General features: G+C 33.2%; 1 protein-coding gene across 10 annotated transcripts; it reads right to left on the bottom strand.

Moving 5' to 3' along the window:
* Positions 1 to 45: 45 nt before the first annotated feature.
* Positions 46 to 15,152, bottom strand: LOC105693797 (casein kinase I). Of its 10 annotated transcripts, XR_007277929.1 has the most exons (10): positions 14,647 to 15,151; positions 14,312 to 14,422; positions 13,442 to 13,590; positions 12,206 to 12,402; positions 11,864 to 12,066; positions 11,530 to 11,791; positions 10,928 to 11,064; positions 6,109 to 6,202; positions 4,970 to 5,032; positions 4,482 to 4,548 (listed from the first exon to the last, which is right to left on the bottom strand). XR_007277929.1 is itself a non-coding variant. In XM_048653521.1 (9 exons), the coding sequence occupies exons 1-9, from the start codon at positions 14,720 to 14,722 to the stop codon at positions 294 to 296; spliced, it is 1,257 nt and encodes a 418-aa protein (XP_048509478.1). In that variant the 5' UTR covers positions 14,723 to 15,152; the 3' UTR covers positions 46 to 293. The 10 variants fall into 10 exon arrangements, 9 of the variants coding, with proteins under 9 accessions (XP_048509478.1, XP_012269381.1, XP_012269380.1 ...); XM_048653521.1 differs by lacking the exons at positions 4,482 to 4,548; positions 4,970 to 5,032 and adding an exon at positions 46 to 324 and having other exon boundaries at positions 6,109 to 6,199; positions 14,647 to 15,152; XM_012413958.3 differs by lacking the exons at positions 4,482 to 4,548; positions 4,970 to 5,032 and adding an exon at positions 46 to 324.
* Positions 15,153 to 15,255: the final 103 nt, after the last annotated feature.

Here is a 15,255-nt window from a genome sequence, read left to right as displayed (position 1 = left end):
ATCCGAGTCTAGGTTATTATTATTTTTCCCCTTATATAATTATTATTATTATTCTTATCACTTTTTTTTTCTTTTTTAGATTATTCTCATATACATGAACGTACAATAATTCTCGTCACACTTTTTCACAATTTTCATGACAATTATAGGGATGCAGCGAAGAAAAAAAATCAAATAAAAATAATCATAATAACAATAATAATTGATTATGCGTCTGATAATTGAAATAGGTATTAGGTATATGAGTAATTAGTCACTAGCACGTTGTCGGCCTGTACCGTCTCCTTGCTAGTTTATGCTTCTCCTATTTTTTCTTTTTTCTTCCTATGAAATTAATAATATTTCATAATTAGACGAAATAAAAATCGAAATTTTTTTTTTTAATTATTTTTATAAATCGTTTAATCGAACAAGAATAAGAAAAACTAATCATCATCTTATGATTATTGAAATGTTACCTTTTTTATAAAATTCAATTGGTAGAAATAGCGGGGACATTATACTAATAGCATTCGACACACTTACAATTATTATCAATTATACATAAAAACAAGCCCACTATCTACTGCCAGTCTATTAATTGTTTTATTCAATTATTCATTTTATTTTATATTTATATATAATAATGATAATAATAATAATAATAATAATAGCAACAAACAACAACAATAATAAAACTCAATTAATATTCTCTATGAGGAAATAAGAATGAAAAAAAAAAGAATTATAATCCATGTAGATGTAGAAATATAAATTTCAATTAACGATCAAATTAATGGGCCCTCCAGGACAATATGTTGAATAATACGATCAGTATGTGGATAAGTAATTATTTGACATACTTATAGGGAAAGTAATGAAGAAACTTTTCATGTTTTCACACATCAACGATGTAGTTAATTTTTATATTTTCTATAAATTTTGCCTGCATTTTTTTTCTAGCAAAAATTATAACACCGTACGTATAATATTCATGAAAAATGTTTACAGGTATTCATCTCTTGCTGTGCTCTATAATAAAGAAAAAAAAATGGATTGAATTTTGAGAATTATTTTAGATTTATAATTAATAGTCTTTCACACACCCTTCTAGTCTTCACATCTCGATGTACAATGTCAATCATTCCACTTTTAAATTTATAATCGATCGATCGTATGAATGAATTGTTAGATAAATCAATAGTTGAGATCAGATGCGATTGAAAATAATACATGCAGGTATATAAGTCAATTTTTACGCCGGCAACGCACTTCTTCTTATTCATTATTATCAATATTATTATTACCATTATTGTTATCATTATCATTACTAATATCATTTTTATTACTATCACTACTATCATTACTACTATTATTATTATTATTCCAGGTCACACCTCGATTTGTACTGTAACTATAATCGAACTAGAAAATCAATAACTAGCAAGAGTTAAGCACAGCCATTGAGAATTATGGACTGAATATTTATGAATAGACATTGTACAAATGAAGAATAGAAAGAGAAAAAATAATGATTATAGTAATTTAAAGAAATTCAAAGAAAGAACTCTGGATAAATATTACTTACAGAAAAATTCGATTTTTTTCTACCAATTTTGATGTTCGTTTGAAATGTAACAGTATAGTACAATCCGATTTGAAACAAATTAGAAATATTATATTAATAATAAAAGGGATTCGATAATTAAAAGAAAAAAAACTTTTTCATGTGATCCTTGAATTTTTATTACACGTTAGATCGAAGAGATGTAATCTCCATTCATTTTTTATATAGATATATATGGTTTTTTTTTTCAATAAAACCAAACAGCCTTATAATTGCACGAATAAAAATTCCTGGCAATAATAAATGCAGACGTTTAATTGGATCGTTGACATATAATGTATGTATAATAACGAACAGTTCTGGTTACCCAATGTTAATTTTTTTTTCCCTTTGCCCTCTCACTTTCCTCCCCGCCCCGCGCTTACATTCCTATGGTCCATGTAAATCTACATTTAGTCTGATATATATATTTATATACGTATGTATGTATACATATATCGCGTTTGATTAAAAAAATAAAAAATGAAAAAAATGCAAGAAAAGAAAAAGATGAGAAAAAGGAAATTTTGAAAAAGATTCTTCCTGAAATAAAATTAGATTGATTATACTTGTTGAGAATCTATTGTTGTGTATATAAGACGTTATATATAAATAGCCTTCCAATGGTTCTTCAATAATTTATTTATATATTTATTTAATTTCCTTTTTTCTTTTCTTGGTTTCCTTTTTTTTTAATTTTCGTTTTGTTCTTTATTTTTTCATTTTTTTTTTTTATTTTTTTTTTATTTTCAGTAGACAAAAAGTTACAATCTGTGGTAGTTGTTCCGTGGTACACTTTATTATATAATAATAATAATAATATAACTTCCTTATTTGATTATAATAGATGTATATATATACAAACTGATCAATTCGATACAGTGGTTATTTATTATATATATATATAAGTTCAAAACACACTCTTCTCTCTTCATAATGATTTAGCAATGATCAGTTATTCTTTCGCTTCTATTTTTTCCTTACGAGTTGCCATTTTGTATATAATAATGTTATTTTATTTTCGTTTCGTTTCGTTTTGTTCGGTTGTCGTTTCTCTTTTCTTATCGGAATCAAATCCTAGAGCTTTTTAGTAATAACACCATACAGAATAGAAATCAATTTTTTCTTTCTGTATTTTATCTCTTCTTTTTCAACTATCCAAATAACGGTCAACCAGGCTACTCTTATTCGGTTGTCCACTTATCCAACAAGTACACAAAAAAAAGAGAAAAAAGAATTGAAAAATGTACAAAAAAAAGATTATAACAAATAATTACTTTCTTTCTCTTTTTTCAATATCAGTTTTGCATTGAATCAGAAATTCAGGTGTACGCCCATGTATACATTTCCGAGCGTTTGTTCCGAGTTGGGAAAAAATTGGCAAGCAAAATTTGGTCACCAAATAATATGTATGTACGTACCTAGTATGCGTGAGAAAGAGACGAATATACTTAAAAATTAATAATATATTTGGAACAGCACATTGGAGGCAGTGAATGATATTACATTATTAATTATGTTGCGAGTTAACATTCGTCGATACATAATGTAAGGTCAGTTTATAAAAGTTCTTAAAGTCTTTTAAAACAAAATTTCACATCATTTCTGATTCCGATGCATCTCTTTATGAAATTAAACTTACTTAGTGCGATTCGATCCGATTTCATTCATGTAATGATGCGATAAACTTGGTTGAAAACTAAAAGTGAGTAACAATGAAAAATTACATGGGATGGGGGGAAAAAAACATACGGTGTAGATAATAATGTATATTTTATATAATTATTCTTTTTATCACGTTTTTAATTTTTATAGTTTCTTCCGTAGGATTATTATAATTCTTGTTAATTCCTCTTCTGCTCCTTGTCTTCTCGTCTCTATTGAGATATTATGATGATGATGATTATTATTAACATTATTATTAATAGCATTGATGTTATCATTATTATTATTATTAATATTATTATAAGTAGTAGTATCAATATGTTTATTATTGTTGTTGTTATTAATATTATTGTAATTTTTATTGTTATCATTAATATTATTATCATAAAATCTAGTTTCTATTTTACAATGAAAAACGCAGCCCACTTATTCGAATCCAGGTAAAATCTATATAGTAGCTGTTCTGAACGTCGAGGAGCCTGGTCACCAATGAAATAAATTCTTGTTATTTCCATTTTTTTTTCGGTTTTTCGTTTTTTTTTTCTTGTTTCTCCACTACACATGTACACCCAATCGTTCAATTAATTAAAACTCACACGTTAACAACGGCTACACTTTCTGAACATTATTACTATTATTTATCATTATTTATCATTATCGATATCATTATTGATTTTTTTTCATTTTTCTGTTTTTGCATGTTTTTCGTTTTTTTGTTGGGTTTCTTTCTTTTTCTTTCCTCTTAATTCGTTCGCGTCTGAGACTATTGAAAGATCTCAAATTTAGTTCTATTATTTATATTTATCATTAATTATCATACACACTATATCTTACAATTAAAAAAAGAAAGGAAAAAAAAATGAAAACAAGAAAAAAAAATCATCAACGAATTATCGTTTTTAAGATAGAAAAAAAAAAATTTCTATTTTTGTTTCAATGTTCGTAAGACATCATCATGAAATGGAAATATCTCTGTATTTTGCTTCTATTTTATTCATTTATTCATTAATCAATTAATTTCTTTTTTTTTTTTTTTTGTGTTGTATAAAAAAAGGCAGGGATATTGCTGGCCTGACGCAGAATTTTTAATTACTATCATAGCATTTTGTTTGTCTGTATATTTTTTTTTAATTTTTTTTTTCTCGTGTAGAGGAGTGTGTGTGTTACTTCCGACTCTGACGACTGCCAGGCAAAGATGAGTGCTGGTTGGAAGCATGGTTGTTGAAGCTTACTTGTTGTGCTGAACGCTTGCCCGTCTGGCCACCAGAATGGGAGGTGCCATTGCCGTCGCATTGGCGCTTCCAAAAAAAAAGACACACAAACAGTGACATTAGCGCGTCACCGTCCCACCTGATTTTATATTCCTTTTCCTACAGATTTTTTTAAACCCTTATCATTTGCGTTACAATGACTATTATACCCCTATGTATGATCGTAATTATTGGATTACCATACAATTGCGCTACCAACGTTTGTTCGAATTTCAAACGTTCCCTTCTCTAGGTCGTCCTTCTTCTTTTTCACTTCTACTTTATTCGCTAATAATCGAACAAATAGTTTGAATTATATTTTCATTGCAAACATTGGTAGCGTTTCTTAGGCGTATAATAAATGGAACATTGACTCAGATTATGTTCATAGGTAATCAATGCTCTGTTACTGTAACGGGAACATGGTTCCCGCTTCCCAATCACATTTTTAACAACAATAATTTTTCACCTATATTTATTTCATTGCATTTCCTTTTCGATCACTTATTGCGCGAGACTTAGTTTCGGTTACCTGGAAATTAACGGAGAAAATAAAAACGAATTTTAGAATTTTGATGCCAAAAGATTTCTTCTTTTCTTTTTTTTTGTTTGTTTAATTCATCATTTATATCAGACGAATAATTGTACAATTTGAAGATACAAGGTGATTTATTAATTCACTTCGGATGAAGAATGAAGCAAAATGAATAAAAATTAAATAAAAAATCGACTAATATGGATTTTCACCCCGTGAAAACACGTTACCGTATCAAAGACCCATAACCACCGGTAAAATAGTTTCAATTTCAAATAATCTACCGAAGTGAAATATTTACAACAGAAATTAACTCAGATTTCTACAGTGATTAAAGGTCATTAGCCATTACATACATGTGTATATATTAGAATACTGTACAGTTAAGTGTGAGTCATTAAGTCATATAATAATTGATCATAATGAACCACCTTGTATATCAAAACGAAACATAAAAGACATTGAAAAGTAAAATTTTTAAGGCTTACATGGAATCAGCCAATGAGAAGTATATCATGCGTTTGTTTGTTTGATTTTTTCTTGACGAATTTTTCTGTACAATTTTTATAATAAGATAAGTGCAGAGACCAGAAACCGTTTCAAAACCAAAACCAACTCCCGTTACTTTTATAATTGGCTCCAAATTTAGATTACAAAGGATGTATTTAATTCTTATTGAGGTATATGATATATACTATTTACATGTTCGGACCACCAAAACCACAAGTGGGAACCATGCCACGGTATCAAATCACCATATTTGTTATCTAAATGCCTAAGATCTATATTAGGAGGGATGTCCCAAGAGAAATTAGAAAAAGTCATAATAAAAATGAAATAAAATAAATCTTATTGCGTAATCGACTCGAAAATGGCAGCCAAATTGGAAAAGAACTATGATAAAAAAAAATAATCAAAGTGTTTCAAGCCACGATAACATGTTCCATCTATTCAGGTGCCATTTATCAGAGTGCGCCAATTGATATTCGTTACGCCTGTATTACACAAAAATTATAATTCATTGTGTACTGTGAATTTATTGTACGATAAATATTTGTTATTAAGCAACTCACTTGGACTTGGGATGCATTTCTCCAGCAGCGGCTGCTGCGTTACTTCGGTGAAGACGCATGCTGACCCTTCGCTCTTGGCCGCCGCCACCAGCTGCTGAAAGACACCACAACTAAATATTCCTTACGTCTCAGCATGCATTGTGTAGTACTTCGAATTATTTCTTAAAAAGTACAAGATAATTCTCAGCCCTCATCTTGATTGCACTTTTACTTTTTTTGTATTTTAAATCTGTATTCACAGACTTGAGGGATAACAAGTACGAAAATTAAACGTTAATTTAAACATAATTAATATGATATAATGGTCTTACAGACTAGGTGATTGAATAACGGCTTAAAGATATGAAATAATATTTCACGCTTGGCTATTGAAATGGAAAAATCAAAAGCTTCAGCAAATTCAAATGCTAGAAAATATTAAAATTAATAATAACGACAAAAGACAATTTATCAAATAATATAATGCACTGCCCATGAGATTGATGATGGAATTTTTCCCGCAGTATAAAACAAATAAATAAAAACTGCAGATGTCCTTTTTTTTTGATAATATATTCAAGAACTCAATCACAAGTGAGTGCGAGATATAGAAATAATTTTTTGATTTTATTTTATTTTTTTTTTTCAACTATTTGAGAATCCAGGCCCGGGAGTTTTTCCATTCAAGCCAAGTGAGAAAAATTTTGAAGATAAAAAAAAAATAATAATAATCAGTTAAGAGGATCCGAAATTTGATGGTAAGAAATAAATAAAAAACCAGTCCTTGAATGGAAAAACATTTATTTCTACTTTTTATCATAAAAAACAGACAGATTACAGTAAGGTGATGAAAAATGGTTAAATTAAAAACGTTACAGTACCTAAGGATACATTAATAAGAACAGAACTGGATAGCATTTGTATAAGAATTTGATTCCCAGAAACTTCAAATGCCTTTGTACTTAAAGAATATTAAGAAAAAAAACTAATGAAAAGCCAGGTGAAAATCACTACCTCGAAGTGAAGTTTATCCACCACTTTTTTCCGTTACTTTCCTATTTCCCATTTACCATTCCACTAGATATTGAAATTAATGAATAGGAAGAATCAAACAATCTGAAACAAAACCAACTATTTCCTTGCTCCTATTTTCGCTATCCAGATATACTGTTTTTCTTAACAACCTTAGCATTTGATCATCGCAGAAATAAATAAATAAAACTGAATTAACGATGAATGGTGTTACGATGATGACTGAATCCGAGAATGGTCATACGATGACTGATGGATGCATTCATTACGAGTAGTCAAACTAATCTGCAGTATTATATCGGTTGACGGAAGAAAAAAAAACTAACAAATGTTTTTCTAAACAACAATCAAACAAAGAAACTAATACGATAATTACATAAAATCATAGGTAATTATAATCATATAATAATAATCATGATAATAAAACAATAATAGTGATGATAATGACCTTAATATTAACCCCAGACAGAAAAGTTTCGCAAAAACGAAGGCACACTGGGGTGGTCGGGCACCCCAGAATTATCCATCTAGGGTTAATAGTAGACAATAATAAACTAATAAAAAAAACAGTGTAAAATTAATTACCAATAAAAATGAACACTGATCTTTCTGGTACCTTAAGCTCGATAATGATCCAACTATTTGAAATTTTTTGCTACCGGTGCTCTCGATATTTCACTCGTACAATAATAATTAGAAAAAAATAACATAATAAAAGAGAAAACCGATAGACAATAATTGCACACCTGACAAAAATTTTTAATATAAATCAGTCATGAATGGGATAGTTATCAAGTTGCCAAAGCACTTCACATGCTTAAAAGTCTTTTTATCAACAATAAAACTGTATACTATTGGCTGTATTTAAAAATAGTTGAAATTTGAGGAAAAAAATCAATCCTTTCGGGTCCCTTGATACGATATTTTCGGAGATCGTAAGCTAATTTAATTTGTATAGCTGGGAAGCCTTATTTAAAAATATTCCGTACCCAGATCTATTAAATATTCATTCTTTTTCCGTTAAGTCGTCAAATTATTTCACGGCATTATCTTTACGCAGGTCAGTCTATATTCGTTGGTCAGTCTGAAAAATCTGATCATTTATTCAACGTAAAATGGATAACACCGAGAGCCGCTCAATTGAGGGTAAATTAGAATTGAAAAGTAATAAGAAAAACAAGAAGTCAATCTACATTCATCTTTAACGATATGCTGGCGAATCCTACGTGTCTTGAGTCCTCAGCTTTTGGAATACGTTTACCAATTTCCGATAGGACCCTGAACAGCAAAATTTTCTAATCACAGTGCAGATCGAATGGTGCTTCTTATTTTATTTTATTTCGTTATTTTTCAACGTGCACAGTAGCAAATTTGTAGCTAAACTTATACGTTTCTTAAGGGTTACATAGTAAAATTATTGTTTTTCGTTTCATGCTGTAGTATACAGCTATGTACAAGGAACAAAGAGAAATCATTTCTTTTAGCTGTCAACGGGTTAAAAAGGGAATTTAGAAAAAAAAAAAAAGGAAAAAATCCATAAAAATTCAGACTATGATCTAGATGGGGACATCACAAGACAGTCTTTTTATATACGTATTACCTAACAAAATAGTTTAGTATAAGGCAGTTTGTAAAATTTTATAAAAATCGCGAAAGTATACATATACCTAAAAAACTGAATGTAAACAGGATACAAATCTTTAATAATTAATGATCAAAATTCGCAATCATTCTTGGCGATGATATAACGAGAAAATTTCACTCAAAATCAAAACGAGAACAATTATGAGAGTCGTTTCAAGAGAAAACACGAAAAATACTCCCTTTACCTCGCCCTAAAAATAAGTAACGTCACGATATTCTAAAATAGAGAACTATAATCGACGCTATGAATAGTGTTGCGAGTTAGCCTGGCCTATTACTAAGTGTAAGTAAATTCTATCTTTAACAATCCTAGCAATCAAAAACAACGAGATATTTGATCAATCAAAGTAAACGAGGAAATTAGTAACAGAAAATCAGATGCAAATACATACAAACAAATCCATAAGTATCCCTTTTAAAATATCAAGATTACCTTGCGGTTTATTATTCCCCAAAGAATCACTTGAGTTCGTGCCTTGACTTAGTGCATCTAAATCTTTACGCGCGATCCAATCTTTGTAATGCTGTCGTTTCTCCGCATCGGTAATTTCATTCAATTTCAACCCGTCCGAATTAGTATTTTGTAAATTTTGCAAGTAGAATCTACCATGCTGACTTATAGAATAACCAATTTCCAAGCTATCCTTATTACCGCTCGTGTTATCATTGGTACTCTGATCTACGAACTGAATTTCAGAGGCTGTTATTTGAGCATCCTTGTTATCGGGACCACGAATTTCTCCGGTAATCACAGCGTTATCTAATTTTTGAACACTTTCGTCTTTTGAGCGAAAAAAGTTACGGCAAATTTGGCTTACTTGACTATTCAACACTAGTTTTTGGTTCAGCAATTCATCAACGGAAGTAAACGCGTCGCGAGTTAAACTTTTATCGTTACATTCTACAGTAAAAAGTCTAGTTTTTGATTCTTGTCCGGATATTCCCGAGTCATCAACCCTCGTGTCGGGGTTGTGGAAAAAATCCGGACGATTGATAGATTTGTCGACAGTGTTTTCTGACAAATCCATAGTGTGTTCAAAAAAATTGCGGCCCTGTTCGTGTCGCTGTAAAAAATATTCGCACTTTTCTTGACCCGATTGGAGAAATTCGGCCTTTTCATCGTCTCTCAATAAGACGCGAGCTTTTTCTCTTGATTTTGGTAAAAAATTTAAACTTCGACCGACTCTTTGGAAGAAACCAGGACGCTTGTGCATCTTGCTTAAAGAGTCGTTTGATTTTTTTGACCTTTGGCACGAATCTAAGCTGTGTTGTTTTTTATGAAAGAATGACGATTTGGTAGGCTTTCCTGCTAAATCGAGACTCTTTGCGTCTACCCCAAAAAAATCGGGACTCCTGTCCAAAGATTCCAAGCTTTTATGAGCCTTTTCCTTGCTGCGATATGACAAATTACTTTTGTGTCCTACGTGGCTGTTATTTTGCGAAAATTTCAAACTCTTTTCGCTATCGGCTACTTCTTTATCAGGAACCTCAATGTTCCCAAGGCTCTCAAGAGTTTGATCAAACTCTTCTGTAACATTTTGATCAAATTTTATGTACCCCAGACCGTCTTGATTAGAGTTCGTCCCCTTCGTGAATGAGAAAATAGTCCCCCCGCTCAAATATAAATTCCGCGCACCGCTTTGATCCAGAATTTTTTCCGGAGTATCGTCGAAACGTTTTTTCAAATCAATTTTCTCGCTAAAATAACCGACATTCTCTAACATACAGGTTTGCTCGTCTACGCTTTGGCCTCGTATCGTCGCTACAACTTTCTCAGTTTTATGCCCATGAAAAAAATAACTCTGTTTATCCAAATGTCTCGCCTTAACGTTAGGGCTTCTATCTTGCGCGGAGGCTGTTGGCTGGTAATAACCTTCCGCCCCTGCTTTAACTTCAGACCTGTTACGACCTACTCCGTGAGGTCCAGAGCTCAAATTAACTAGGTCTAAAGATGTAACACGTAGATCGTCGATCGCTTCGCGCAAATTATTTTCTGGCGATGATTTGAACGTGCTAAACTGATAAGAATCTTTCCTCGGATGATTGCTAGCGGCCGCATTGCCTGAATCTAACCGACTCGGACGATCGATGGTCAAGTCTTTAGGTATTTTTCTGTCGGCGGTCTGTTGATTTGCGTAGAATTGTTGGTAGAATTGTATTTTACCTTGGAGGTCGCTCTTCTCCTGATTATCCTGATCTCCGCGCGCATCCAATGTCTCGTGTTTCTGTCGACGACTAGAAGTCCCAACCGTTGGACCTGCGGGACCTAGACCCAGGCATTGTCGCGTATAAGGCCTGGAACTTGAATGAAAACAAATTGTCTTGACAAAATGCAGGTCACAATAGGGTGAAAAATTTAACATTGTAATCATCGCGATTATATTCAAGCGTATCATATTCTAGATCATTGCATTGTAATGCGAATGCATGCAGCATCTATTTACGTGCAATTAGTATAAGCCGGTGTACTTGTCCGAGCTGAACGCGGGCATTACCTAATTCATTGACCCAGGCTTAGAATAGCTCGGACAACGGAAGACCGAGTAAAAGAAATTTGACAACGTTAGCAAACGCGTAAGGCTATATATAATTCACAGAGCCGTACAATATTCTGGATAAGTTTCAGGTTTGATAATCGAAACTATATGTATTACAATTCCGCTGATGACGTTCATCAAAATAACAAAGAATACTTCAACTACAGTACAACAGATTTCCAGATCAATTAAAATTCTACTGATCATCTATTGACAAAGTTTAACAAACCTTGAGCGATGTTCCTGATCATTAGTGGTCCCACTGGGTGGTGCCGCATTAGCGGGTTGCAAATGGGCAAGTGGCTGTTGAGCCGAGGGTAATGAAGGTTGCCGGGCATTGCCAAACTTCAACATATTCCAGTCGAATACATAGTCGTAAGTAAAACCCTGACTATGAAATAAGGTGCGAAATAACTGACGCAGGTAAGAATAATCCGGTCTTTCCTCAAAACGTAACTGTCTACAGTACCTCAGATACGTCGAAAATTCAGCTGAAAGTTAATCGATTCATATTTTAATACAGAACGAGATGGTGGAGCATCGGTGGCTGGGTAAACGCTTACTGGGATGAATCTTGCACAGTTCTTCTATTGGGGTAGACATCTTTTTTTCTGAAATACGTTCATATTTCTGTCTCTTTGTGGCTGCCTTAAGACCCTGCCATGGTAGGCTCCCCCTATTAAAGTACATCAGAACGTAGCCTAACGATTCTAAATCATCTCTCCGTGATTGTTCAATTCCCAAATGCGTGTTTATACTAGCGTATCTGTAATTAAAATGTGGACATATTTATAGCACGTGAGAAGAATTTTGACACTGTAACCCACTGAGTAAATCAAATGGTTTCAATGAGAATCGAAAAACTTGACAGAACGGCAAGGAGAAAATAAATAATAATTACTGACCTGGCTGTCCCTGTAAGATTTTTATTTTCTCGATAAGGTATGTGCATGTGGGTGCGACCATCTCGGTATTTTTTGGCTAAACCAAAATCTATGATGTAAACAAGGTTTCCTTTCTTGCCCAATCCCATCAAAAAATTATCAGGTTTGATATCCCGATGTATAAAATTTCGACTATGGATATAATCCGTTCTGCTTATCTGTATGGATGGAAAGAAAAGAGAACATACATTGTTGACGAACTAAACTCGGAGAATACAGAGAATTAAATTTCAGAGGATATTATCGCTCCGTTAGAAACGGGGAAAAAAAAACCATAAACATCTTTCCATGGAAAATACATTTGTTCAAAGGTCAAATTTTTGTAATAGTAGATGATAAGAAGGTCAAGTGAACAATTGATTGCAGGCACAATGTTCAGAAACTAAAGAGAACTGAGTCATAATCAGAGAAGATACTCGGCTGTATTCAAAGTAGTCGAAAACTTTTGCTTGATAGTAATAAAAGTATATGCTACAGACATGGTCTGCAACGCATGTTTTGAGGTCACTGCCTCTGCTAATTATTTGACGTGCCATTCGAAGACCATCTTGCAATCATAAAAGCCATTGAACCATTACTTCCTGCATAGACCTAGGACCCAACCCTAAAGAATTATGTTAATAACAATAGGCGCTGCTACGCGCGCAAATACGTTACGAATCATTGAGAGTGGGTTCAATTTGTTGCACTTGATCAAAAAACAATATAAGGTCGCACATACGAACAACAGAACCCTGCCAACTTCCCTACACCGAAATACCCCAAGGCTAATTATAGGGTTAATGAAAATATAAATCCAGTTTCGGTGTTCTAGGTTCAACAACCTCACATTAGGAAAACTTCAAGCATTAATACAAATATCCAATAAATAGAATGTGATAAGTGATCATTTGTCAGAATCGCCGGTTCAAAATTATCAGGGGCTTATATAGGACCAGAACGATATGCAATTAACAATAATTATTGGCGTTAGCTGGTCTCAGGATGACCCAGTTAGGTACCAGGTAAGTAGAGCGTATCGCTAAGTGAAGTCTGATGCCAGTGAAAGCATGTTTCAATTCAGCTGCCTGGGGATTGTAAGTTTTGAGGTACAACTGATGTTACGCTACTCAATTTACACCATTGTATTTTGTTTCTCATGTAATAAAGAAAATTTCATGATAAAGAAAAAAAATAATGAACACTATTAGTACTTACCAATTGATCGGCAAGTAGTAGGACAGTTTTTAACGAAAATCTTCGAGAACAGAAATTAAAAAGATCTTCCAGTGATGGACCGAGCAGTTCCATCACCATTACATTGTAGTCACCTTCCGAACCGCACCATTTTATCGTGGGAATTCCAACTGTAAGAACAATTATACAGATCAATGCAGTTGACTTGAAACTACTCTGATTTTAAAATGACGGAGAAACTAGTGAAAATAGCAGCAGCTTGTTACGGTTGAAAAAACATCAGTGTCAGTCATCGGAATTGAAAGAATAAAAATAAAATCCAAGATAACGATAAAAATAAGTTGAATAAAGCCAACCCCCATCTAGAGTATTAGGTAATAAATAGCTAGTGAAAGTGATGAAATAATTAAGAAAGCCACTCTAAATTAAAGTTTCATCTTGATTAGAGGAGGAATAAATTTTCAGAATGAGGTGAAACGGCAAAAAACTGAAAGTTTTGTAAGTCAAAATCAGAAGGATAGACTCAAAAAAGAAAGAATAATATATAAGACTGAGCACCAAACTGATTGCGACGTAAAAAATATCATGTCGAATAGTCTAAGGTGCATAAGTGCAAATATAGGTAAATACAACTTCCGAAGAATAACAAAAAGAAAACAACCGGATAATGACAATAAAATGAAATAAATTCCAGTGTAAGCTATAAATAAATATGCAAGGAAATGCAGAAAATATATTTGTGGCATTGTCTCCAGGAGAAGGGGCAGTGCCCAGACCAGCTGTGGTACAAACAAACAAAGCACTTTGACAGTTCTAAACTATGGTTATTGGCTTAAAATGATAATTAACAAGCTAAATGAGCAAGAATCAGTTTGTAAACTAATTACTCACCACCGCCTTGCATCATTTTGTAGAATTTCGACTCTATGTGGAGCTGGGGATGCCTTGTTTTTATGCATTCTAGCTTTATGGCGACCTCCTCACCCGTGGAAATGTTCGTTCCTATGCAGATGATTAAAAATGTTAAGTCAATCTTTGGGGTTTTACTTTCGTTGTGATTATAAGTTTGATATTTATGTTCTTTTTCCCGATCTTTCGGAGGCAAACGCAGCTCGAGCTCCGGCGCGGTTGAAACTCTTTGATATTTAACTGCAGCTACGGTATATTTGTTGTGTGTTTCCTAAGAAGGAATCCGTGTGGTGAAATAGTTGTTTTCTAATAGTTACCTAGATAGATATCACCAAATGATCCGCTCCCGATCTTTCGTCCAAGCCTATACTTGTTCCCAACGCGTAACTCCATTTTACCAAGGCAACAGGGAACACTCAAAACTCACTAAACGACACGCGGTTTTAAAGGAAATTTTCGTTACATTGTCGGGTCCTCCATGTTTGATATCGGTGGACGGGGCATCATCTTTCCTCTTTCCGCTAGCCTGCTAGAACGGTCGACTACTTCGACTTATCCCTACACAAAGAGCAATTCTGCGCCCCGCCTTGCGGGCATCAGTTAACACTATTGCACATCAATTATACGTTTGAATAAAGGCCCGTGATATTATTAATTCGATACGCGCATCAGAAAATCTTAATATTTGACAAGATACGCGGATTAAATGGATGTTTCATGGCCCGTATCCCACGGATCCGCTGCTAACGGTGACACACGGACACGACGGAGTCCTCTTGCACAGACGCAACGAACTCAACGCAAGATACGTAACGTGGATCAGCCCCGTATCCACCCGTATCGCAGCTCTACGGCCTGCGCTCTCGCCGCTTCTTTTCCTCCATGGTATTAGTAAGCTGAATCTCCACCCGATACCGCCACCATTC

Source organism: Athalia rosae, chromosome 4 (genome assembly GCF_917208135.1).
Source record: "Athalia rosae chromosome 4, iyAthRosa1.1, whole genome shotgun sequence".
NCBI lineage: Eukaryota > Metazoa > Arthropoda > Insecta > Hymenoptera > Athaliidae > Athalia > Athalia rosae.
The sequence above is the reverse complement of the archived record's forward strand: the minus strand, read 5'-3'. Positions and strand labels throughout refer to the sequence as shown.

Bases quoted from the DNA above. Each gene is read 5' to 3' on its own strand.
- LOC105693797 (XM_012413957.3), bottom strand. From the start codon at position 14,722: ATGGAGTTACGCGTTGGGAACAAGTATAGGCTTGGACGAAAGATCGGG. The intron at 14,423-14,646 runs GTAACTATTAGA...TCATCTGCATAG, and splicing joins ATTTGGTGATATCTATCTAG to GAACGAACATTTCCACGGGT. The intron at 6,203-10,927 runs GTAAAATACAAT...GGTGTCTTTCAG, and splicing joins GGAGAAGAGCGACCTCCAAG to CAGCTGGTGGCGGCGGCCAA.